General features: G+C 48.6%; 1 protein-coding gene across 1 annotated transcript in view; it reads left to right on the plus strand.

Annotated features, from left to right (window-relative positions):
* Window positions 1–26,696, plus strand: part of Vwf (von Willebrand factor) — a 132,930-nt gene that overhangs the window by 45,013 nt on the left and 61,221 nt on the right. The window contains exons 11-18 of the mRNA XM_034512425.2: window positions 261–397; window positions 1,002–1,140; window positions 2,388–2,488; window positions 6,402–6,597; window positions 7,171–7,386; window positions 10,821–11,061; window positions 16,559–16,653; window positions 18,613–18,773. Coding sequence (XP_034368316.1) covers window positions 261–397; window positions 1,002–1,140; window positions 2,388–2,488; window positions 6,402–6,597; window positions 7,171–7,386; window positions 10,821–11,061; window positions 16,559–16,653; window positions 18,613–18,773 — 1,286 coding nt within the window. The remainder of the gene's footprint in view (window positions 1–260; window positions 398–1,001; window positions 1,141–2,387; window positions 2,489–6,401; window positions 6,598–7,170; window positions 7,387–10,820; window positions 11,062–16,558; window positions 16,654–18,612; window positions 18,774–26,696) is intronic.

Raw genomic sequence — 26,696 nt, forward strand, 5'->3', positions numbered from 1 at the left:
CAGCTCTAAGAGCTGTGGCTTCAGGCCCTGACTTCAGCCCAGACTGATTCAGCTCCCCTGTTTATAAAACAGGGTGTTGACCTGTGACCAGCTCGAGAGTGGGAACTACCTGACTTAGAGTCCTCTGCCCCAACTCAGCCTTGATTGTCATGGGGAAAGGGTACCTGGGAGCTTTAGAGGTGGGGCACCCTGTTTTTACATGTACCTCACCTTGCCAAGTTATAGCCTCTCCCCTCACTTCTTTTTCTGGGTCCCTCCAGGGGAGTGTCTTGTCACAGGCCAATCCCACTTCAAGAGCTTCGACAACAAGTACTTCACCTTCAGTGGGATCTGCCAATACCTGCTGGCCCGGGACTGCCAAGACCACACTTTCTCCATTGTCATAGAGACCATGCAGGTGAGCTTGGCCAGGCTGCCTGTCAGAGGGCTGCAGAGCCTCGTGGTGACAAGACAGTGAGTGTCCCGGGAGAGGCTTGAGCAACTGTCTGTGCACTGGAGGGAACCCTTCCTCTGGCCTTCAGTGACTCCTGGGAGATGGCTACTCTTTGTTACTCAGGAGGGTCACCCCTGAGTAACAAGGTCTAATCTGTGGCTCCCTACACCTCTGTCCTTTGAAACTGAGGGCTAATTGAAGTGAGGAACAGCAGGGTCCCCTCCTTTATGTGTGCCATGGTACTGGGTGTGTACTCTCCAGCTAATGAAGCAAGGATGGGACATTTATAAGCCTTCTACCCTGGGTAGCCCTGAGTGCTTTGGGTTACTAGGCCCAAGGAGTAAGAAGAGTTGAGGGCTTAGTAAGGTTTGTTGTGAAAACCTGTGCAAGGCTGGGAAAGGGCATGGGTAAGTCTCAGGCTTAGGGCCTTCTTGTGTAACTCTGAGCACCCCATACTCTGTGAGAATGGAAGTGTGCTGTTCAACGAGGCCCATGCACTCTAGAGCTGAGGCTGGGGCCTGGCCTGGTAGGGGTTGTGGTAAGGTCACTCCGCATTTCCATCTCTCAGTGTGCCGATGACCCCGATGCTGTCTGCACCCGCTCAGTCAGTGTGCGGCTGTCTGCCCTGCACAACAGCCTCCTGAAGATGAAGCATGGGGGAGGCGTGGCCATTGATGGCCAGGATGTCCAGATTCCCTTCCTGCAAGGTAAGCTTGTGCCCACTTCCTCTGTACTATACCAACTTATGTCCTTGCTTCTGAAGGTGCCCACTTCATTCCTGGGAACTTGATGAAGATTTAGCTGGGGAGAGTGGAGCGGTGGCCTGGGTACTCTGACTCTGGAAGAGAAGAGGACTTTCGGAAGCAGAGATTGACCCAGTTGAGAGGCCAGAGTTGACAGACAAATGGTTAGCTCAAAGGATGTTACTCAGGGCAAGTGCCTCATGAGAAAAACCTTCTTGTCTCGTGTCTTCGCCTATGTCATATGAACTGGCTTTGTATTGAATGACTCACAAACTTTACCTTCAAAGCCACTCTCAAATCTCTTCCACGACTCCTGGCTTTCCTGGAGCCTATAACCCTAAGGCGGCACACAGTGGATGTACTTAGAGAATGAGCACACTGTGTTTTCATGTGTGTTTATGCTGAGTGTGACCCCCAGGGAGCTGATGTATTCCTCCAGGACAAGCAAAAGTTTTCCCACGTCTCCTTTCTGCAGCAGCAGACTTTGCTACGCTCAGCTTTGCAGGCAGGACTTCCAGCCTGGAAGCCGACAGGGGCTCAAGGTTTTTTAGTGGTTGTCATTGGCACTTTCCTTCAACTTGGGAGGAAAGGGTTTATTTAATTGGACACTTCCACCCCATAGTTTATCACTGAGGGAAGTCAAGTCAGAACCGATGCAGAAACCTGGAGGCTGGAACTGGTGCAGGAGGAAGGCTGCTTACTGGCTTGTTCCCCAGGCCCATGATCAGTTACTTTTCTTCTATCTGTCCAGGGCCACCTGCCCAGGGGTAGCACTGCCCCTCCCGTATCAGTCAACAGTCAAGAGAATGTTACAGACATGCCTATAGGTCAATGGCAACATTCTCTCAACTGAGGTCCCTTCCTCCCAAGTGACTTTAGTAGAAAAACAGAGGATTCCCTCACCTCCAGGCTCTCAGGATGCTGGAGCCTTTGCTGCCCTCTTGTGTCCATAAGGGGAATTACAGGTCATGGTAGATCAGTGGTTCCTTTAGGAATTTATTAGCCTCTATCCACTAAGTTCACCCTTCCTCCAGAGAGCTCGCCCCCCCTCCCACACACCCCATGTCCCAGCCTCATGGACACTTATCTGATTTCCACTCCTTGCTTGTCATTGCCATAACACTTTGAGACCTCACAAACACAACTTTGAGACCCAGAACACAGCAGTCACCTCTGTATCTGAACTGACACCCTGGACTTATGGCTTCAAGGTGACCTCCGCATCCAGCACACGGTGATGGCTTCAGTACACCTCAGCTACGGGGAGGATCTGCAGATGGACTGGGATGGCCGCGGGCAGCTACTGGTTAAGGTAGGTCCCTTTCTAAGCTACAGCCTCGCCAGAGCTTGACCCTTACAAAGTACCCCTTGTGCTCTGGGGAAAATGGCTTTGTGTGGTAGGAGAAGAATTTCTTTCTCCTCACACTCTCCACCCCCAGAGGAAGGAACAGGCCTCTCTGTGTGAGAGAAGCTGATGTTTGTTTTCTGGGTGCTCCCTATTGTTCCCGGGGCTATCCCTTTGGGGCTTGGGTACTGTGCTGATTTCCAGAATACATGTTAGAGTGCCCTATAAGACTGGCATCCAGGCAGATTTGCTGGCCAGTTTCCGAGCTGCAGCAAGGCCTTGGATCAGGGAGTTTCCCTGGGCACTCACTGTGGGGAGTGAGGAAGGGGAGAACCAGATTGGGGTACCCAGCTCAGACCCAGTATCCTGCCCATATGACATCTGAAGAAGGCCATGGGGAATCCACATTCCTTCCTAAGCCACTGGGCAGATGCATGTGTGGGCCATGTCCTCTGGGTGGATTCTCTAATCAGATTGGACAGTAACACGTACACTGGGCTTCCAGATTTGCTGGCCTTGCAAAGTCCCTGGCAGGTGGGCAGACCAGGAACTGCTTTAGTGCTGCCTCATAAGGGGGTCAGCCAGGGGACATCAGGGGCCCCCAGCATCTCTCACCCAATCACAACACAATGAGGGTTAGTTCTCTGGCTGGTATTCTTCTGAGTTCTGTCCTTACTGTCATGTCTCAGGATGCTGCTAGATTCTTAAAAATGGCTGAGGAGAGTCCCTGAGATCTTTAGGGAGACTGTATCTACTGATACCTACCAGGCTAATGGCTAAATCAAAGCTGAGCATAGCGACATATCCCAGGGATGAGGAGGATGAGACAGGGGCTGGAGTATCTAGTGACATAACCAGAAAAGCAAAATCCCAGACAGCAAAAAACGTCAAACCAGAGGCATTAAAGCACTTAACTCATTTATAACATAATACTAAGCCTTGTTTCCTAACAGACATTTGTAAGCACTTTTCTCTTGGAAAAATAAGTTAGACAGGGATCAGGAGACAAGAGTAGGCCGCAAGAAGAATACCATGGCCACACATGGCTGCAAATCTCCTTAACGATTCATTTAATAGAAGACAGCTGGATTCTCATATCTATTTCTGCAATCAATCTGCTACAGTATTTCAGATCACCGGGCCTCTGGAAAATTCCACTGTGTGCTTGTAAGCCAACGAGAAGGGAAAGACAAGAACAAAATCATGGAACTATGAAAATATTCAATCTGGAAGGGGCCTTAAAAGGCCTTCATGGCTCCTAAGACATAACTGTGAGGAACAGCATCCTAGGTCACACCTAGGATGCCTGGGGAGCCTGTCCCACTTCCTGGGGTCCCTGCTCTCTAGGGTTCTTTGTGTAACTCCATGGTGGGTGTTGAAAGTTTCTATGAGATGCTTTTCTAATCTTTCCCATGAGAATTCCCATTTCCTTGTCATACCTCCCAGGACTACCTGCCCAGGGACAGTGTCACCCTTTCCACCGCAGTCAGGGCCCTTATCCTCTTCCCTCTTATGTGTGAGGTGTGCACCTTGACTCCAGGCAGCAGCAGGGATATGGTCAACCAGCTCAGGTAATCACCATGCAGGCCAAGCTCAGTCTCAGCAGAGTCCTACGGCAGAGGACCTTGGACAATCCCCACCGTGTCAGGACTGTCCTAAGCAGAGGCCTGTTTCAAATAGTGTCTTCTCAAAATGTCCTGAGCTCAGATACTGTAAGGTCTGTGGTCAGTGTCCCTGGGAACACCCTCCCTTCCAACCCCTCAGGCATGCTGTCCCCTGAGACAGGCCAAGGGAACAGAGGAAAAAAAATGTTCAGAGTGTGTGTGTGTGTGTGTGTGGGGGGGTGGATTGTAGTGATGGAAGGCAAATGGATGTACCCAAGGGGGACTCTGGGGAGACTGAGGGCACCTGGTACATCTGAGAAGGGAAGGAGAGAAAGATGCTAGAAGTGGGGGGAGGCAGGAGAAGGTGTGTCACCGGTTGCCACATTGCTCAGGTGGCCTTGACAGTCTGCACGTGTTTTATCTGGCATCAGGAAGAAACCTATTTGTGTGACAACATGTTTTTATTCTTCCAACCTATTCATTCAATTCAGCAAATATCAGGGAGTCCCAGTAAACTTCCTGTGTTGTAATCCTCACCCCCAAGGGGGGTGTTAGGTGCTGCATCTGCTGCTGTTTGACTTGAGTTCCTAACTTTCTTAGCCTTCAGATGATACAGTTTCTGTTGTTTATAATCCTACCAGTCTAGGGTATTTTGTGACAGCAACCTGAGTAGAAGATAGGCGCCATTCTATCCTAGATGAGAAAGGTACAGCAGTGAATCAGAGCAGGCAAAATGCCTGCCTTGTTTAGTTTACATTCTAACGAGAGAGACAGATAATAAAGCATCAAGTCTATTACATCACATGTTAGAATAACACCCGGGGAGAGAAATAAAGCAGGGAAAGAGCCAGAAAGGGCCAGTGTGGTTTAGTTTTAAGCTGGAAAGTTAGGGAAGACCTTGATGCCCTGTGTGTGTGTGTGTGTGTGTGTGTGTGTGTGTGTGAGAGAGAGAGAGAGAGAGAGAGAGAGAGAGAGAGAGAGAGAGAGAGACTTGGCATTTGTAAAATAAACATGGAAGGCCATCTGCCTACCTTTCTTACTTGCATACATGTCTGTGGGTCTGGAACCTTCCAGATGCACCTTGTTAAGTCACAGCTGGGAGCTGGAAGGGGCTCCGGAGAGATGACTACAGCAGCCCAGCCTGACCTATGAAGCTTTGGAACATTTGGGGGCGGGGGCCACCTGGTTTCACTGATGACCCATAGAGCTGTAGTTGGCAAATCTGTACCGTAGAATCCAGTGGTGCCCCAGCCGCCCTGGGGAAAGGCTGACTCCACACCACTGCTCGGCCCTGAATGTGCACTTTGGGTTCAAACTTGTGGCTCACCCCTGAGGTCTAATCAGAGAGTGAGAGATGGGGCTAGAATCTGAGCCCTGCTTCCTTCCCGGGTTCTCAGCAGGAGATTAAAAGAAAGGCATTGGCCCTGAAGACCAGACACAAGCTCCTGGGGCCTGGACTACACCCAGCTCCATCTGCCTTGTCCGTTTGTGAGCAATATCTGTTCAATGAACAGTCTGCACTTTGTCTCACTGTTCTTAGCTCGTGTCTGCTGATAGGCATGATAACCATGGACATAGGGAGCACTGACGGTCATGGACTTAGGGAGCACGTGGGTCTGGGGGATTCAATCTGCTTGTTTTTCCCAGCTGTGCCACCCTCTCTCTGGGACCTTAGGCAATCTCTCTCCTCTCTTTTTCTCTCCCTCCCTCCCTCCCTCCCTCCCTCCCTCCCTCCCTCTTCCATCTTCCTTCCCCTCCTTTGTCTCCTTCCATCTTCCCCTCTCCCTCCCCCTTCCCTCTTTCTCTCCCTCTCCTCCTTCATTCCTCCCCTCCCCTCCCCTCCCCTCCCCTCCCCTCCCCTCCCCTCCCCTCCCCTCCCCTCCCCTCCCCTCCCCTCCCCTCCCCTCCCCTCCCCTCCCCTCCCCTCCCCTCCCCTCCCCTCCCCTCCCCTCCCCTCCCCTCCCCTCCCCTCCCCTCCCCTCCCCTCCCCTCCCCTCCCTTCCTCCTTTCTTTGGGCCTGCACTGAACCTTCCAAAGTGACTGGATAATTCCTAGAATCCTCTGGCTGACTCTTCTTTGATGAATGACAGACAAGGACAGGGCTAGCATGGTGCTACATAGCTTGCAGTGTCCCTCCCCTTCGCAGCCAGGGCTTAGTTGTCCTGGCATTTATTTTTTACCTGGGGATATTCTTTGGTGAAAACGATCTCATTAGCTAAGTGGAACCACTGTGGCACTGGGGGACAGCTGTTCCAAGGTCTGGCTTCTTCCCGCAGCTGTCTCCAGTCTATTTTGGGAAGACCTGTGGCTTGTGTGGGAATTACAACGGTAACAAGGGAGACGACTTCCTCACGCCGGCCGGCCTGGTGGAGCCCCTAGTGGTAGACTTCGGAAACGCCTGGAAGCTTCAAGGGGATTGTCCAGACCTGCACAGACAACACAGCGACCCCTGCAGCCTGAACCCACGCTTGAGTATGTGAGCCGCAGAGCGCCGGGGTGTCCCGTGTTTCAGGCATTCCACGGGACAGAGATAGCGGGGAGGCAGAGATGGAGCATCTGGCCCAGCCTTTGGCTGTTGACCTTTGAGGTCTACATTTGGTTCATTTTCTTTTCAAAGTTTATTGAACACCCTCCATTGATGGGTGAAATCCCGAGAAAGAAGAGAATATTGGGTCATTTCTGGCCCAGAAAGGTCCCAGTCTAGAGCAGCAGTGGGCACGGGAGCGTCAAGTTTAATTACTGTGCGATAGATGTGTCGCAGTGACCCTGTGTGGACATCTCTGCTCTCACTAGCTTCTGCTGCCCTGACCACTGTCTCCGGACAGTGAGTCTTTGGAGAACGCATTTTACTGAGGCAAACACCAGAAGCCAGAGCCAGATAGACTTATTTTTGTAGCAACTGTCCACAGAAAAGGGAACTGGTTTTGTTTGTGGTTGGGGGTGGGGTGGGGGTGAGGTATGGATGCTCGAGTCCCCGAGGCTGGCCCCAGAGGCCCTGGCAGGGCCATGCCTTATTCTGCACAGGCTCTTCTTTCTTCTCAACAGCCAGGTTTGCGGAGGAGGCTTGCGCGCTCCTGACGTCCTCCAAGTTCGAGGCGTGCCACCGTACAGTCAGCCCTCTGCCCTACCTGCAGAACTGTCGTTACGATGTTTGCGCCTGCTCCGACGGCCGGGATTGCCTGTGTAGCGCAGTGGCTAACTATGCTGCTGCGTGTGCCCGAAGAGGCGTGCACATCGGGTGGCGGGAACCAGGCTTCTGTGGTGAGAGTCCCATAACCAGTTAGCCCCCTTTAGGCCACCAACTCAAACTCTTCTGACAACTTGTGGGTCTGGGTCCACCTGTCCTTTCCAAATGTACTTTCTTTGAATCATTTCATTTGGAAACGGGCCCCAGTGATAAACTTGGGCCTACAGTTCGTTTGCAGTCATTTCTCCTGCCTTCTGCTCTTGGCTAGCAATGGGGTGGGTTTCTGCATAAAAGTAAGTTGGAACCCCGATTCTTGTATAAAAGTAAGTTGGAACCCCTTACCGAAGCCATGAAGCCTTGGAGTGGGCCTGGCTGAGATTGCCTGTAACTGCTGCCACCTAGTGTTCATTCCTTGTGTGAGAGCATGCCGTGAAGTGAGTTTGGAATGCAGGAATCCTTTGCTTGTAATTTCAGGCAAGACAGACGTGGGACCTGGCCCACGTCTTTGGCACTGTATAAAGTTATGCAGCGTTGAATAATGCCATTGTTCTGGTTGACTTCGCATCTGTCCTAAGCTGTGGTAGATTCCTGCCATCAAAGATGGTCTTTGCTCTGGCATGGTGGTCCCCTGGGCAGTTAAACCCTGCTTACTGTTTTGTTGTTTTTCCTCTGGGGACATTTGGCTAGTGTCCAGGCTCAGACAACTGGAAGATAGATTCTCGAAGCTTCCTTTTGAGACCTCCCTTGGAGGTGCCTATCAATCACACTGAGTGAAGGGTGGAAGAGCAGGGACAGCCGAGGAGGACTTCCTGGGGAGGTGTTCTCCATCAAAGTTTTACAGAGGTGCTTTTGTGGCAGAGAGAGGTTAGCAGAGCAGGCATGTGGGCAGATGGTCTGGAGGAGGAAGGTAGGTGGAACTCTGAGTTTTAGGGTGAGGTAGGCGGGTTTGGAGATGGCAATGGATGCCCTGGTGGAAGAAGGGAGACAGTAGTTAGGGGAAGTGGTTAAAAAAAAAAAAAACCATTATGGCTTTGAAGAAATGTACATGTGCCAGCGTTGGTGTCTCACAAGCTTGTGTTTGGAGTCTTAAGCATCCCTGATGAGAGCTGGGATGAAAGGGGTATTCTCTATTCCAAGGAGAGATGGATGAAGGGAATACCAACAGCCCAAAGGATGTAGTATAGACCGTTCTAGAAGTTTACCTGTGGTTTAGCAGCTCTGTGTCCCTGAGCCCTTTATTCAATGACTCTGAATATCTGTTTCCTTCCTAGGCTCTGCCTTTTAGCAACTGGGGAGCCAATTGGTTAATGCTATGCTGTTTATAAAAATGTTTTCATGACCCACCAGTATTAAGGATTCTACACTGGCCATATGCAGTGTGATGGCATCAGAAGGCTGTGCTAATTTAGGACATTCTTCCTGAATGTCAGGAGTCTTTGGGGACATTCTTTCATCTCTTAGGAACAGCAAAGAACCTCCACAGAAGAGACTATGGGCGATGAGCTGGCTGGCACCGAAGTAAGGGAGTGATTCAGTCAGCAAGTTCTAACGCCCGAGCCTTTCTGATACAGCTTCAAGTGCTGGCTGACAGGAAGGGCTTATGTAGGGACAAGAGGGACCTGTTTCTATGAGTTATGTGACTGATGGCCTTGGCCTCTTTCTCTGAGCCCAAGGAGAGTGGACCAGATCCCCGAGTTCTGGCCTCTCCCTCTCTTCACTTAGAGAGGCGCTCAGGTTTCCTGTCTCCTGGACCCTGACCTCTCTCTTCTTTCTTGAGGGATAGACAGAGCTCCCAAACCACCACCTCCATTCAGAAAAAAATGTCATTGCAGACGATCAAGGGACAAAGACATGCCACACAGCTACTTTGTGCAATGCCTAAAAGAGGCCCAGGAGCTGCACACATGCTGTTGTCTGTGTAAAATGGCTGTATCCTTTGGGTGGACAAAACTATGGGCCCCTAAAGGCAGGGACCAAGTCTTTTCATCTGTGTGTTCCCAAGCCTGCCACATGCATATATCGCTGCCAAACTGAGGTGTGCAGGGTTTCTTTCCAGAAAGAAGGCTCAAGCAGAAACTCAATGAGGCTGGATGCCAGCTCTGAAGACACTCCTCTGGTGGGGAGGGGAGCTCTTGACTCCATCTTCTTCTTTTTTTTTTTTATTGGATGAAAAGTACCCCTGCCATTGCACCTGAGGTGGACTGAAGGGAGTTTCTGCCTTTGTGGGCTAGCATGCTCCCGGTGTCAGCCTGCCTTCACTCCACACACCCATTCAGAGGCCCAGCCTCTCCATTCATCTAGAGGAAAGTATGTCAGTGTCTCAAGTGATTAGGGGATCTGCTGCTTTCCCAGCTAACTTAAGATACAAATCTGAGGTGGCAGTAGGAAGGAGAGGCTCAGAGTCTCTTCAGAAGTTCATTGCCAGGGATGACTCTTCCAGCCTCTATGGAATGTTCTGTCTGTAGGTATCCGAGGGAGAAGGAAGGCTCTGTTGTTCTCAGGAGGCCTGTGTCCAGAGCATAGCTCTCAGTTCCTGTGCAGCAGCCTGATGGCCATGGTGCAGGGATAAGAGCCAGGTCCTTTGAGGCTGAGGTCTTTCTCTGGAACATGTCTCCCATTGTTGAGCCTGCTGAGCTGGGCTGGGACTCCCCTCCAGTGTCACAATGACAATAGCAGTGAACACCTGTGACATATCGGCTCTTCTAACCTCCACAAAGACCCAGCAGATATTGTTGCCACATTCCATTTCGAATGGTGCTCAGCGGTCCATGCTAACTAGTGGTGGAGCTGGGATTTGAACCTGGGGACATGGTATCTCTATCGAGCCCATTCTCTAGCTGCCTTAGTATTTTGTTTTGCATAGCCATATAGTACCTCTCATTTCTATGTGAAAGGGGGTGTGGGGGAGGGATGAGGGCTGTGAACAGACCAAGGCTGCCTACTTTGCTGGGGGTAGGCATAAGTGTCCCTGCTTGTAACTGGCACATCCTTAAAGGGACTGTTCCCTTCTTGAAGTGTGACGGGTAAGAACGTGAGCTTTAGGGAGACAGAGAGTTGGGCTCAGATCTCACTTCTGCTCCCAGAGAGGCCAGATCTTTAAGGCACTTAGCTCAAATGTTGGTTCGTATGGGTAAGAGCCCAGGAAGGGAGAGGTGGGAGCTAACTCAGTGAGGAGGAGAGCACACAGTAGGTGCTCAGAGACAATAGCTGTCATTGTCCTTATCACCATGGAGACGCTCCTGCCAATCACTCCTAATTATAAATATTTAAATTTGCCAGGACTTTAGTGTTCTAGACTTAAAGAGAATTCACAGGCAAGGAAGCCTGCTTCGTGTAGATAAAGAAAGACCATGTGTGCACCCATACTTTCCAAGTACATTTTTGGGTCTGAAGATATACTTTCGCTCAGAGTGGGAAGGGATGGTTGTAACCATCTGGATACAGCAGTGGTCACAGCCGCAAAGGTACGATTCCATATCTAATGCCTTCCTCCATCTCCTGTCCCCAGCTCTGGGCTGCCCACAGGGTCAGGTGTACCTTCAGTGTGGGAATTCCTGCAACCTGACCTGCCGCTCCCTCTCGCTCCCGGATGAAGAATGCAGTGAAGTCTGTCTCGAAGGCTGCTTCTGTCCCCCAGGGCTCTACCAGGATGAAAGAGGGGACTGTGTGCCCAAGGCCCAGTGCCCCTGCTACTACGATGGTGAGCTCTTCCAGCCTGCAGACATTTTCTCAGACCACCATACCATGTGGTAAGTGCAGCCAGCCAGCTTCGCTATGAGCCTGGATGCTGGGGAGGACAGTGATGGCTTCTTTGGTGGCAGAACTGGAACTGGAAAAAATAGTCAAATCCTTTATTTCACGGCTGGGCAAACTGAGGCCTTAAAGAGAAGTGGCTTGTCCAGACTTGCATACCAAGGCAGAAGCAGAGCTAAAGTCCTCCTAGGTCTTTAGTGTCCGTACTGTGTAAGCAATGGCACCTCCATACCAACAGCGGGATTTCTTGAGTTTTGCTGCCCACTCACCTGTGCTAGGTTTTACTTTCCCTTTTCTAGACTGGAAAATGGAGGTGTCTCTGTCCCCCCCCCCCAATAAGCTTCTTTCTAGTGCACACAGGCACTTGAATGAGAAAATTCTAGTATTGCAGTTCACCTCAATGGTACGTTGCCTGCCAGTGTGCTTTGAGTTGCTATAACTGAACACCAGAGGCTGGATGTTTTATAGAGTAAGAAGATTCTTTTGGAGGCTGAATGTAAGGTCCAGGCTTGGGCGCCTGCATCTGGAGAGGGTCTCATGTATGAGACATATACAGGATGTGAAATGGCTTCACTTTTTAAACCACTCTTTCTCCAGACATCTCATCAGTCCCTTGAGGCTAACCCACTCCTGTAAGATTGGCAACAACCCCAGCCACAGGTGATGCTTTGTTAGATCCCATACCTCTCCTGGGGTCATCGTGGGATCAGGCTCAGGGACTGGTAAACTACATATGCATGAGGCCCTTGGAAGGGGTTTGAACAGGGAACAAAAGGAGAAGTGCAGCTTCAGGGAGTGGCTTCTGGAGAATGTGGGCAATGTCGACAACATTGACATGAAGCCCATTAGGCCATGGACCGAGCAATCATAAGGAATGGCGAGCAGGGGTCCGAAGCTAGAGCCTGTGGAGGCTGGACCAGCAGATGCTGGAGGGCAGGGGGCACATTGCAGGTGCCCAGGACTCGGAGCCTGACTGTCTTGAGGATGGCGATAACAGGGAGCAAGAGGGCTCCCGGAAGTGCAGTGGAGATGCTGATACTACTGACTTACTTACCAAGAAGGCATCTGGTCAACGGGATGAACCTGATAGATTAATTTTGGGGGCTGGAATTTGAGAACCCCTGAAAGTAATGGGAATCACCAGGAGGCATGGACCAGAGGGCAGGAAAGGACCAAGTCCAGGGTGTGAGGCCCAGCCAGAGGGAAGAGGGAGGAGGGAGGAGGGAGGAGGGAGGAGGGAGGAGGGAGGAGGGAGGAGGGAGGAGGGAGGAGAAAAAGAATTCTAGAAAACAGGGCAGGGATGGAAAGGGCAGAATCAGAAAGTGCAAGGTCACAGAAGTGGAAGGAAGAACAATTGTCCCTTCATGGCGATAGGGCATCGACATAGGCAGCCTTGGGTACCAAAATCCTTCACCTGAAATAGCATAGCACCTGCATGATGGCCTACCTACATCCTCCTGCGCACTTCCTCCCTAGATGGCGCTCAGCACCTACAGTGACAAGCTGTGTGACTACATGTCCCACTGCTCTGCTTAGGCCCTCCAGGGAACAAGCTCGGCCATGTTCAGCACTGACATCATTCTTTTCCTTTTGAATATTTTTCCATCCATGATTGCTTGATTTTTGTGGCTGTAAATCTCAGGGGCACAGAAGGCAGCTGGTCACAACACCCACTGTTGGCTGTATCTTTCAGTCTTAGCCTGTCAAAGGATTGCCTGGTAATGCGTTTCAAGTGTTTCCCTCTGGGACCTTAAAGCAACATTGGTGGTCAAGTAGGGCTTGCTTCTCCCTTCTGCCCTTACAGTGTGTGTGTGTGTGTGTGTGTGTGTGTGTGTGTGTGTGTGCTAAGAAAGATGTAAAATGATGGACTAAGGAAATGGCTGAGCAATTGAAGGGCTTACTATACAAGTCTAGGACTGGGCTTAGGACCCCACGTAAAGGCTGAGTAGTCATGACCTGTAATTACAGTCCAGAAGTCAGAGATAGGGGACCCCCCGATCAAATGACATAGAAAGACCAGCCATGTTGGAGAGCTCTGGACTGAGAAACCCTGCCTCAGGGAATAAGGACAGCAAGCAAAACTGATTCCCAACGTCAACCTTGAGCCTCCACACATGCACTAACATGTCCATGGGCACCCATACAAGTATGTCCACATACATGCAACACACATGTGCGTGTTTAAGTATCTGAGTATATGCTTCAGATCTGGAGCATGGTCAGTATCCCTGAGTGTAACTACTGGATTGCATAGGAACCCTGTTTACCTTTTTGAACAACTACCAAAGTATTCTTTCACTGAGGCTGCAGCATTGAAATTTCAGGAGTGGACCAGTGTAATTGTTTCTCTGCATCCTCCCTGGCACCTCTTGTTTTCCTCCTCCTCCTTCTTCCACCCCCTCCCTCCCCAATGTGGTGTGTATGAGGGTACAGGTATATCTGTGTTCCAGGACAAGTGTGAAGGTCAGAGGACAGCCTTGTGTGTCACCCTTCTTCCATCTTATTTGAAACAGAGTCTCTTGTGGTTTACTACGTTGTATATGCCAAACTAGCTGGACCGTTAGCTTCTGGGGAAGCTTCTGTCTTTGCTCCCAATCTCTCTATGGGTGCCTTGGGATTCTAGGTGTGCTAACTGTCTGCCTTTACATGGGTTCTGGGGTTTCAAATCCAGGCCTTATGCTTATATGGAAGGGCACTTCACCCATGGAGATGTTTCTCAGCTCTCCCTTTTTAATAGTTGTCTTGCTAGGTAGGGTGTGGAATCTCATTGTGGTTTTGATTTGTATTTCTTTAATGACTAATGACTTTGAATATCTTTTCATGTGCCTATTGGCTATTTATAGATTTTTTAAATATGTCTACTGGAACCTTTCAACCATTTTTGAATTGGGTAGTTTGTTTGTTATTGACTTTGTATATTCTGTGAGCTTTTCTCATTCTGTTGTTAGTGTCTTTTGAGGCAGAACAGGTTTCAATTTTAATATAATCAATTTACCTATTCTCTTAATTTATTCCTTATGGTTCTGCATTATAGCCATGAAATCAGCGCCAAATTCCAAGTCATGAATATTTACCTCGATGATCCCTCTAAGACTTTACTAATGCTTAGATCTTTGATCCATTTGGCGCTCACATTTTGTGTATGGTGTAAGGTTAGAATCCAGCTTCATTCTTTCCCAGATGGAACTCCGGTTTCCCGGCACCGTGTAGACTCCTTTCCATGTCTTGGCACTCGTGTAGAAATTCAATTGACCGTCTAGGCGACGGCTGACTTCTGAGCTGTTTATTTAGCTGGTCTGTATACCTGTCTATCTGCCAGTCCATATTGTTGTAATTACTGTAGCTTTGCAATAGGCTCGGAACCAGAAACTGTGGCTCCTCCAACTTTCTTCTTTGTCAAGATTGTTTTGGTGTTCAGGGGTCTTTGAAGTAGTGCATAAATTTCTGTAGGAAACTAAGGGGTTTTATTGGGATGTATTCAATCTGTAGGCCACTTGCTACCCAATCCATAAGGAGACAGTGCCCACTTACTTAGCTCCTCAGCCTTCTAAGCAATGCTTTACAGTTTCTTGAAGTGTCTTATTAGTGTGTATTCATTGTGTCACGTCCTGAACCTGCTGTGACATTTTCGTATGTGCACAGACTGGACTTTGAACACATGCTCTTTCCTACTTCTCTTCCACGCCTCCCAATTCTATTTCCCTAAGAGCTCTCTTTCTGCTTCCGTGTTTGTCTTCTCACAAGAGCAGACATGCTTCTCTCAGCTTTCTGAACCAGAGATTATTTCATTTAACACAGTTGCCCAAGTCCCACCCACTTTCCCACGGAGGACACGAGTTTATTCTTCCTCATGGATGATGCAACTTTGTTATGTATGTGTCCTACATTTTCTTTATCTATCCATCCATTGACACATGCGGGCTGATGCCATAACATGAGTTTTAGGAAAAGCACTGTGCAGATATCTTTGTTAAACGCTGACTCTGATTCCTTTGGAGATGTAGGACAGGGTTGGTATCGCTAGACCATGGTCATTGTATATTTTAGTTTCTTGAAGAGTCTCTACGTTTACTTCCAAAGTGTCTGTGCTAATTTATGTCTGCACCAACTGTGTGGAAGACTTTCGTTGTCTCCATGTGTCACTATGTTTGTTTTTCTTTTGACCTGTTGGGGTACAAGGTCTCAGTTTGTAGGTCAGGCTGGCTTGGAGCTCGGTTTGTTGCCCCAAGTTGCCTCTAGTTCATGGCAATCCTCCTGCCTCAGCTTCTCAAGTGCCAGGACTACAGGTATGAGGCACCTGCCTGCCTGACTTCATCAGCATTGGCATGCTGTCTGTGGCTAAAGAGGATGAACATTTTTCGCCCATGTATTGATTGGATGTTTTTGTTTCCTTTGAGATCTGTTTGCATGTTCTTGCCCATTTGTTACTTGGGCTGTTTGTTCATTTACTGCTTAATGTTGTGGGGTTCTTCGCACACTCTGTCAGATGTGTCTCAGGTAAAGCTTACCTTGCTCTCTGTAGGGAATCACTCAGTTAACTCTTTGCTGTGTAGAAACTTTAAAAAATTACTTTGTGTGTGTCACATGTGTGTATGCGTTTGTATACATGTATTGGGCAGGAGTGACCTTAGTTTTGGGGAAACAGTATGTAAGACCTTTTGGGTTTAAAGAGAGGCATACACCTTAAGACTCACAGACGGTCATTAAGCTGGAGGAGAGGAGGAAGCAGGGATCAGCTTGTGTGGGGCTCGTCCTTTACTGGAAAGTCTGTGGAAAGGATGCGCCTGAGAGATGTCAGGCAAGGGTGGGGCACAATCAAGTAGATGTAACAAGCACATAGGAATTGAAGCAAACTGTCAAAGGCGACGTCCTGGATTTTGATGGAGCTGATGGAGAGGGTGGGGAGAGGCTAGTGTCGGGATGAACCCTAGACTCTGACAGTGAATCAGATTGAATGGATAGTGATACCAGTCCACAGACTAGCCCTGGAAGAGGATTGAGGTCTGGTGCAGACACACTACTTGCAGTGGCTTTGAGACATTGAAGGGAATTATAAAGGAGACGTTTGCATGCACGCTGCATGCCGAGTTCAAAGGGGCAACTGCCAGAAGTGCATGAGCCATTTTTGTCATGAAATGGGGATGTGAATGGCAGCTTGGTAGGGGAGAGAAAGCAGGGGATGTCTGGGGAAAGGGGACATGCGACCTACAGTTGAGGCTGAGACAGAAGTGGGGAAATCCAATGCAGATTGTCTTTACTCTCTCAGAGAATGGTGTAGCCATCAGTGGTGGGGTTCTTCAAAGGAGCATTGCATAGGAAAAGAACTGAGGGACCCATTGGACTTGGTAGCCTGATGGTTATAGGCCAAACTTTAGATCCAGAGTTATGGGCCTGTAGCCCTGCTGGAAGGAGCAGAGTGAGCAGAGTGGGGATGGGGAGGGGCAATGAATATAAGAAGAAACTCTAGTAAAAGCTGGGGTGTTTTCTCTGCAGTTATTGTGAGGATGGCTTCATGCACTGTACCACAAGCGGCGCCCCAGGGAGCCTGTTGCCTGACGTTGTCCTCAGCAGCCCCTTGTCTCACCGCAGTGAGTACTGTAGGCCAGAAAGGCTGGTCTCCTCTCTTCTGTCTAGACTCTTTTTCATGAGTTTCTCGGGGGTGGGGGAGAGCCTGCTGCATTGTCTGATGCATGCAGGCATTCAACTTGGGGTCTGGCTCTGTCCAGCATCTCCTTGACGTCTTAGCTGTGTGAGTGATTTTCAGGCATATCTGTGCACATGTAAATTCATGAGAGTGAGGCCAGAAGAGTTTTTACTGTGTGGAAGGAGAGCACTTGAGTAATCAGAAGTGGAGAGATGTGTTCGCCTGTGGTAGTCTGAGTGTGGCGAGCAGCTGGCGTTAGCCCGATGGGCTTGCTAGTAATGACACCTGCCATTCTTCAATGGCTCTTGTTTCCTGTGGATATGCTGACAAGGAAACCGCCTTGGAATCTTGTCAGATGGATCTGAAAGAAGAGGGCTTTGGGCCAATTGCTCCCCATTTGAAAATCCTAACATTTGGAGTGCTGTCTCAGGATGTGGTAAAGACTGGAGAGGGTGTGGCCCATGGGGTAGGTGTGGCTCAAGGGGTAGGTGTGGCCCATGGGATGGGCATAGCCCATGGTGGTAGGCTGTACTCATATCTAGGCTACAGAGGCTTTGCCTCTGGAAGGACCATGCTGGCCTAGAATGTAGTCTCCTGGTTGGAAGGACATGAATGGATCCACACCAGCTTCTAGCGTAACCCCTTCTTCCTCTGCCTCTCATACTAAGACTTCTCCCTCATGCCCTTTGCTTTCCAGCTTGCCCTGGACAGGGGTCTAGGTCCCTATACAACTGTTTTGGAGCTCCTTTCAGCACAGAGATGGGCCAAGACCCCGAGCATGAGGGTGACTCAAAGTGAAGCCAGAGTGTGGCCTCCACCTCTCCAGGCTTCTTGTACTTCTGCCCCACGCCACCATATTCTGCCTCAAAGACCTACCTTTTATGCACCCCAAACCTCACCCTCACCTCAGAACCTTCTTGTCTAGTCACTGTATAGAAAGTCCTGGATTTCTTCTTCTAAGACTAGGAAAAGGCATGTTCTCTTCAGAAGTGTAGCTTTTTAACCCAAATTTCCACATAAAAGTAAGGTTGAGACTTCTGCCTTCCTTGCCCAGAGTGAGAGAAATGGTATCTCATGTGTATGGCCAGGTTTTTTGAAGGAAAAAAAGGTATCATCTCAATTCTCTGCTCTCATCATTATCCAGTCACTGTTGCTACTCTTTGATTGACAGGAAATGTGATCCATCAGTGAACCAAGTAGACAGAATCCCTTCCTTCAGGGAGCATATCTTTTTTTTAAAGGTGGGGTCAAGGAGGTCACAAAGAGGGTTTGAATTAGTTGCTTTCAGTTTGAGGGTCTTGACAGTTGCTGGACCATTTGACAACAGGACACAGAAGGGAGAAGGGTGGCCAGATTCTTATGTCTAGGCCAGAAACAAATCTTTGAAATGTACAGTGGAAACGCATGGGAACGGGGAGAGGGAGGTGTGTCAGTGATGGCACACTGTGATGCCATCATTTTTATAGGGAGGCTGATCTTGGAGCAAAACAGAGTCCCTGTGGCTGGCGGTCTCCTCCATGAGCTGTAACTATTTCTTAAATGTTCTTATTGGGTCCCATCAAGCTCAATCTAGGTCTTCTCAAGCCCAAGTCTGGAAATTTCCACAGTGCACCTTGGTTCAGGGAAAACTGAGAGAACAGAGTCAAGAGGGATAAAGGTCATTAGGCGGCATCTGTTGGGATCTGTAGAGCCGCCATCAGCTTGGCCTGAAGCATTGAGATAGATAAAGCTACTGCCCTGGTCCATGGAGACCTTGGCTCAGGGCTGGAGCTCACTATAGGCTGGGCAGTGTCAAGTAGGCAGTGCTGAGCCCCCAAATGAGTGATGGCTCGTGGGGGCTGCAAGACAGTGAAGCAGGGGTGACCTGCCATGGTTCTGCTCACCCTTCTTCTCCTTCCTTAAGGCAAAAGGAGCCTCTCCTGTCGGCCACCCATGGTCAAGCTGGTGTGTCCTGCTGACAACCCACGGGCTCAAGGGCTGGAGTGTGCTAAGACGTGCCAGAACTACGACCTGGAGTGCATGAGCCTGGGCTGTGTGTCTGGTTGCCTCTGTCCCCCAGGCATGGTGAGCCACTGCATGTGTGAAGGGGCACCTTCCCATCCATTTTCTTGTAGGCCATGGTGAATGAGGTATCTGTGAAGCCAGAGAGGAAGAAACAGGGATATGGATGCTGGGCAGATTCAACCACTAAAATCAGGGAGAGGCTTGAGAAGAGAATGTCTGGGCTTGATGCTGATGGGGCTGAACACGTACAGAGAAAATCTCAGTGCATAGTCCTGCCTTAGGAAGCAAAGACACGATTTATAGAAAATATGTGTCTAAACAGGCATTTGTACTAGAATTTTCCCAAGGGTAACATTTCATACAGCGGGGATGGAAGGATACACAGATAGTTGTGTATGATTTGCATATATTTGCCTTTGACTTTTTCTTTTAAGAGAAGATGTTGATGTCTGTTCTAGTTTGGTTTCTGTAGCTAAAGACCATGACCAAAAGTAACTTTGGTAGGAAAGGGTTTTCCCTTACACTTCAAGGTCAGAGGGAACTCAGAGCAGTAACTTAAGCAGAAACCACAAAGGAACTCTGCTCACTGCCCCTTCTCTCTTTGGCTTAGGCTTTGCTAGTTTTTGTATGTAATTCAGATCTTCCTGCCTAGGGAATGGTAACACCCACAGTGGGCTAGACCCTCCTACTTCAATGATCAATCAAGATGATACCTTACGGATATGACCACAGGTCCATCTGATTGTTCCCTCTTCCTTGGTGACTTGAGATTGTGTCAAGTTGACAATGAAAACACAACCAAGGCACTGTGCTTGTGCCATAACACAAGCTAATTGTGGCACTTTCTTTTCTGGCTCCATTAAATGACTTGTGAGGTCTTGGCCAGGCCCATGTGTCCCATGATTCTGATCCTGGGGCTGTAGATGTCCTGTAGGACACACAAGGTCCAATGCTTGGTTGAGACCACCCGACTCCTCTGTTTACCTTCTAGAAACGGTGGGAATGATTGGAGCATGCCCGAGCCTTCTGACTTAATAGTAGACTTCCTCTACTATTAAGGCTTTTTTTTTTTTTTTTTTTTTTTTTTTTTTTTTTTTTTTTTTTTTTTAAAATTGAGACAGTGTTTCTCTGTGTAGTCCTGGCTGTCCTGGAACTCACTCTGTAGATCAGGCTGGCCTCGGACTCAGAGAGCAACCTGCCTCTGCCTCCCAAATGCTGGGATTAAAGTCATATGCCATCACTGCCTGGCTTTGGTTAGGTTATATAAAATCTATTATACACATATTATTATCACCACCTTGAAGAATGCAACTTCTGGACTTTTCTTTTTCAAATGCGCACTGTCTTTATGCTGTCCGTGACTCTACTCTCCCATACACAGAGTATGTACTGAGGGATTGAGCGAAAGCTCTGGAGGCCAGTGTGAAGGTGGGTAGGATGGCTTGAGTGCACACTGAGAACTCTTCCTGAGGAGCTGTGGGTGTTCTGTCCTGGAAACCAGAACTCATACCCGGTCCTCAGGAAGGCCGGGCACCACAGCATGCGCAGGGTGGGAGTTCTGTTCTGTACTTACTTTCTAGCCTTCCTCTCTCAAATGGAGAGTTCTATTAATTCTATCTAAGGCGTTCCCCACTGTCTTCTCCCCTGAGGCTTCTAGAACCACCATCTTCTATAAGGATGTAGAGAATGGCCCTTACCCTGGGCATCATGGCTCACACTGTAGGGAAGGGTGGGGTCTATGAGAGGAGGAACTCCATCTCATGACTGAAGCAGGGGATGAAGAGACTCTGAGATAAAGTTTCATTGTGAATATCTCAGGGAGTTTCCTGTGCAGTTGTGCCTATGGTGTTTCTGGGCAAAATCTTGACTTGAGAGAAACCTCAGGCAGGAAAAGGGATTCAGCATTATGTCAGCAATGGGAACTGTTTAATTTATTATTATGTTAAAAATTAAAAAAATTTGACATGATACCTCATTTCATTGACTAGGCTGGTCTTGAACTCCTGGGATTAAGCAATCCATCTGCCTCAGCCTCCTGAGTAGCTAGAACTACAGGCACACTACCATGTCCAGCTGAGTCAAGAGTCAAGGCTTCTGTAAAGGAAGTGTGTGTGTGTGTGTGTGTAAAAGCATCTAGGTAGGATTAGATATTAATAACCAAAACATTGGATCAGATCCCTAATCCTGACTGGGAGTGTGACTTTTTTTTTTTTAAAGATTTATTTATTTTATGTATGTGAGTACACTGTTGCTGTCTTCAGACACACCAGAAGAGGGCATCAGATCTCATTACAGATGGTTGTGAGCCAACATGTGGTTGCTGGGAATTGAACTCAGGACCCCTGGAAGAACAGATGGTGCTCTTAACCACTGAGCCATCTCTTCAGCCCTGGGTGTGCCACCTTATATATTTATGTTATAGACACTCTGAGAGGCACTCCTTTCTCACCCAGAAGCCCCTGGTATGCATTCTCAGAAACACATGCAACTGAGGCCCCTTACAAAAGCTTCTATCCACAGAGGTTGAATTATTTTCACAATTGCTTCATTACAAGGCTGACTGATATACAGATAGCCTGGGCCAGATTCAGCAGAGCAGAGAAATCCATGTAATTTATGAAGTGTGCACAGTGTGCTGGCTGCAGCACCCTACACGTGTTCCTGGCCACAGCACAAAGAAAAGGGAGCTGGGAACATCTTGCCTGGGTGCTTCTGATGGTGCAGACCTCATTCCCTTATTCCCATGGCTGTTTCTCTGTCCTCTGTGTGATGAGGAGGGCTATGGCATGATGCCCAGGGGTTGAAGAAGTGCCTAGGTATTCTGCATCTAATGACTTGCAAGGAGCGGGGCAAGTGACTTTGTAATGGATGCAGATTTGCTGAGAGCAGAGAGACCCAAGGAGGAATGGAGCACAGGGGTTAAGCTAGCATGTTCACCACCCTCTGGCCCTACACTTGTGTATAGGCATGCAGTCTTTATCTGAATCCCAGAGGCCTCCTCTGTAATGTACTTAGCCTGCCTTCCTCACTTTGGTTGGCTATGGATGCAAGGGAGATGTATGCAAAATCACTTAAAAAACAAACAAACAAGGTATGGGGTTAGGGATAGACCATGGTTAGGGATATGATTCCTTAGCATGTATGAGGTCATGGGTTCAACTCCCAGCATAAAATGGGTGGTAATGGGACATGCTTATAGGTAGAGACAATAGGATCAGAAGTTCAAAGTCATTCTCAGGTCCATGGAAGGTTGAACACCAGCCCAAGTTGGATATCTTGTCTCAAAGAAGCCAGAAGGTTCCATCGAATTGTAGCAAGAGGTGTGCACATTGTGTTAGTAACTAACTGAGGCTCAGTTTTAGAGCTGTGTGGATCAGTTCCTCGTCCTTCCATTGGTGAGATGGTGTGAGGTCTGTTCTCTTACATTTCCAGTCTGTTGTGGACCAGTGCTTTTAAATACAGTGAAAATGGATTATCTAAGAAATAAAATAACAGAAAGTAGTGCTAGGACTTGGGGGGTAAGTCTTAGTTACTGCTCTGCTGCTGTGATAAAACATCATGACCAAGACAAGCTGTGCAAGATAGAGTATATTTGAGGCTACACTTCCAGAGTTAGAGTCCATGACCATCATGGGGAGTGTGGCAGCAGCAGGCAGGCATGGTGCTGGAGCAGCAGCTGAGAGTTCACATCCGTCTCTACAAGTAGGAGGCAGAGAGGAGATAACTGAGAATAGTGTGGGCTTTTGAAACCTCAAAATTAGCCTACCCCTAATGATACCCCTCCTCTGACAAGGCTATACCCTCTAATCTCCCAAATAGCTGTACCAACTGTGGACTAGGTATTAAAATGATGAACCTGTGGGGGCTTTTCTTATTCAAGCCACCACAGGATGTGAGTCAGTGTAAGGCCCTGGGTTCATTTCTAGCACTCTAAAAGACAACAAAGACCAACCAACCAACCAACCAACCAACCAACCAACCAACCATCCAACCAACCAACCAACCAACCAACCAACCAACCAACCAACCATCCAACCAACCAACCAACCATCCAACCAACCAACCAACCAACCAACCAACCAACCAACCAACCAACTAACCAACCACATCCAACCATCCAACCAACCATCCATCCATCCATCCATCCATCCATCCATCCATCTAGCCAAACTATAGGATCCACCCAGTTTTCATCACATATGACAGATGTGACATTACAGTCTGTTTCTGCATTCTCATTGTCACTGGTCAGCTCTGACACTGGTCTGCCCTTGAGTGGCCATTGTCCTCTTCTCAAACAATGTTTCTTCCACACATGTCCCCTCTGAGCCTAAAAGCACTTCTTTGAAGATGTTGGAGGCAAGTGGGGAGGCCTTTTCTTTCCAGGTGTGGTGGAGGCCTTCTGATCCACCACAGACAGCAGATTGTTTGCCCCTGCAGATGCCCCACGGTCTTCTCTCAGGGCAGGGAATGGAATGATTTTACAAGTGGCAAGAACCACGATGGTGGTGATTCGGTGCTTCCAGTCCTAGGTCCCCACATGGAGTCAAGTGGCAAGTCACCTCAGATCTTTGTTTCTTTACCTGTAATATTGGGTTAGAAGGGTGTGGAGGGAAGGTGAAAAATGGCAGTTATAGGCATTTCAGTTGCTTTGTATTGGTGTCATGGTGACCACTGTCACAGTAAGTTCATGCAGACAAAACATGGGTGGCAGTAAAGGGCTTCACAAGTCTTTTCTGATTGCTTTAAATTTTCGTGACAGGCTTCACTTTGTAGTTGGGGTTAGTCTGGAACTTACTAGGTAGCCCAGGCTAATACTTTTTCTTTAGTTGAAAAAATGCTTCTGAACTTTTTGCCTGGAGCAGCCTCTACTCTGCTCTAAGTTAGGACATTACCTAATTTCGCCACTAGTTAGCAGCAGAACACAGCCCATGGCCCTGTTTCCTGGACTCCATCTGCAGCATTGGCTCCTTGTAGGAGTCCAGGGCAGAGCCAGTATCTTTCAACCTGCCTGGTTCCTAGACCTCAGGCCAGGACACTGGTCTGCAAATACTTAGGCCTCTGAGCAAAGTGTAGCATCATCGTCTGGGAGGTGATGATTTATCCTTTGAAATCTAGCAGCAACATCTTTCAGACTGGTACCCAGTTCTGCCGGCATTAGGGAATGGCCTGTCAGGAACTGAAAGACACAGGAAACTATTCTTAAAGCTAGATCCCAGGTACAAGGTTCCATCTGGAGTGGGCTTCATTTTTGGACACCAGAGGACTTTATGGGGCCTCACGTGTGTGAGGTGAGCGCTTTATTAAGTAATAAGCATTTATAAGTTCCAAGAAAGCCCATCTCTCTCAAAAATACCTCCCACCATCACAATTTGTCACCCAACCAGGTTCACTGAAAGATGATGGGAATATCCTCATTTGGTTAACGAGCAAGACTTTATAAAAAGCTTACAGCATGATAAATCCCCACAGGGAGAGTCATTTATACGTTAATGTGAGTTATCAGATAAGAATGCTTTCCTCCTAACCCACATGTGGTGGAACTCAGCTACGTTGAGCTGTGGCTATGGATGGATTAGAACCATCGAGGACAGGTGGCGGCAAACGTTTTGGGAGAGTGAGCAGTCTGTTTGGCGTTCAAGTACAGTGAGGAATAAAGGAATTTCCAGAGAAGGGTAACAAAGCAATTTTTTTTTTCTGCCTCAAACTTGTTCTTGGAACTGACTGAGGATGAGGGTCTGACAATGCTTACTGAACGATCATGAGCTGATAGGCCATGCTGGGCATTCCTGACACGCTTTCTCAAGTCTTCTACAGGCTTCATAACTTTTATCTCAGCAAGCCGGGTGGTGGTGGTGCACGCCTTTAATCCCAGCACTTGGGAGGCAGAGGCAGGCAGATTTCTGAGTTCGAGGCCAGCCTGGTCTACCGAGTGAGTTCCAGGACAGCCAAGGCTATACAGAGAAACCCTCTCTCGAAAAAACAAACAACAACAACAACAACAACAAAAAAACTTTTATCTCAGCACCACTGTAGTATTCTCAAAGGACATGCTGGGCCGAGGTGGCTGCTTTCATGTCAGACTCTCGGCTTCAGTGACTTGCCACATAGCTCAGTTATGGCTGCTTACCTGGCTTGCCCACTTCCCTTCATCTCCATGGTTCTCAGTTGCCAGGGATTTCTTTAAGGCTTTCTCTGAGTGTTTCTGAGCAGGCTCTTATGTACATACCGTCTCTCTCAAGTCAGGAGTTTCCACACAGTGCCTGGAAACGCCTCCCTCTCCTTTTAAGGTCATATTTTGCTTCCTCGACAGTCCCCACATCAATGTTGTCTTGATAGCAGCCCTCACTTAACAAGGAGCCCTTATCTTGATATTGCAGCCTGCCAGTTAGTGATGGTAATAAGGTAAGTCAGGGCAGAGAGGAGAGCGTGCCTGTCCAGTGAGAACCCAGAGGAGGAGGGTTTGTTAGAACAGTCGTGGTAGCGCCAGCTTATCAAAGAGCTGGGATTTCATGTGATGTCCATTGGAAGAGGGCTGGACTCATGGATGCCCCTAGATGAAGTGGGAGAAGAGAGATCCTGGAGCATGACTGTTCAGGGTTCTTGACAGTGGGGTGACTCTTGGAAGAGAGGTGAGCACAGACAGTATGCACACCAGGAGGCCTGGGAACCCGTTGCCACACTTGCCTACAGGTGAAGGATAGAGAGTGTCCCTCAGAGGTGAGACACCAGGTGGGCAGGGCTAGGTTTCTCTTCCTGTAAATGCAGTCACCCATATCCACTAGCTGTAGCAGTGCGCATGTGTCTGTCAATCTTATGATAGCCACTAGGTGGCAGACTTCAGACTGAAGTCTAAACTGACAAAGTTTGGAGGATCTGGGCACCAAGCTTTTTTTTTTTTTCCTCCAACTTTTTATTGATTCTTTGTTAGTTTCACGTCACCCCCCACCCCCCCCGTCACACCCGTTCTTTATTGTGGACCTTGGAAGGCTCTGGAAGGGAGATGTTGCAGCCTCTCCTTGCTCCAACCAACTGCCTGCCTTCTCCATTGATCTCTTAGGCTTCTTGTCTTCTGAGAATGGTGGTCCCAGGCTTAAGCACTGTCAAGGACACAGTAGGCGTAGGCTGGCTTCTTCTTAGATGTTTGCACCCATACTGCCCGGTCACTTAGAGGGCAAGTGACTTGAGGACACCTCCCAAGGCCAACAGGTTGTGCTAAGTGGAGAATGTCACTCTTTCCACTTCCTAGTATATGTGTGTGCATATCGTTTTAACTGATAATTCTGCTATGGAAATCCTCTGCATACCCCTATTCCCAGGATTTAATTTAATTTGAAGGTCTAGGAGCTCAGGCTTGCAGGGGATTTTTACAGATCACCGAACTGGGAATCATGCAGACCAGGTACCTCTTCCTGCTTGCTGGGTAGTTCTGGAGCACAGCGGCCGCGGGGCCTTCACCTTCCAAGGGACAAGAGAGGGTAACAGGTAGAAGACATAATCAACATATATTATATCACTTCCAAAGTGAAGTCCTGACAGTGCAGCTATCTGGGCTGCTTCTTGGTCGAGATGGCAGTGGATCATGGGAGTGGGGTCAGGGTGGGCTTGGCAGTGCATCTTAAGCCCACCAAGCCGGAAGGTCTTGTTTCTTACCCTGCTCACTTGCCTGTAGCAGACCCAGAAAGTGTAGCATGCTACAGAGTCACTTCCTGAGGGGTCTAGGAGGGAGGAAGGAGTTTCTGTGGATAGCGTGTCAGAGCATCTGGACTGGAAAAGGTGACCTTGGGAGAAGGGTCACCTGATCCCACATGTCCTGGACATGCTTTTTAGCTTGGCTTTGCTACATCTCCTTTGATAAGTCTTCAGTTCCTGGAGGAGTCTAGGGCTCTAAACGCTTATTAATTCTTGTCAAACATGATATCCATTTTCTTTAATTATGGATGTAATACCTTCTTGTCAAAGAACATTTGGGAAAAAAATTTA

This window comes from Arvicanthis niloticus, chromosome 9 (genome assembly GCF_011762505.2).
Source record: "Arvicanthis niloticus isolate mArvNil1 chromosome 9, mArvNil1.pat.X, whole genome shotgun sequence".
Taxonomy (NCBI): domain Eukaryota; kingdom Metazoa; phylum Chordata; class Mammalia; order Rodentia; family Muridae; genus Arvicanthis; species Arvicanthis niloticus.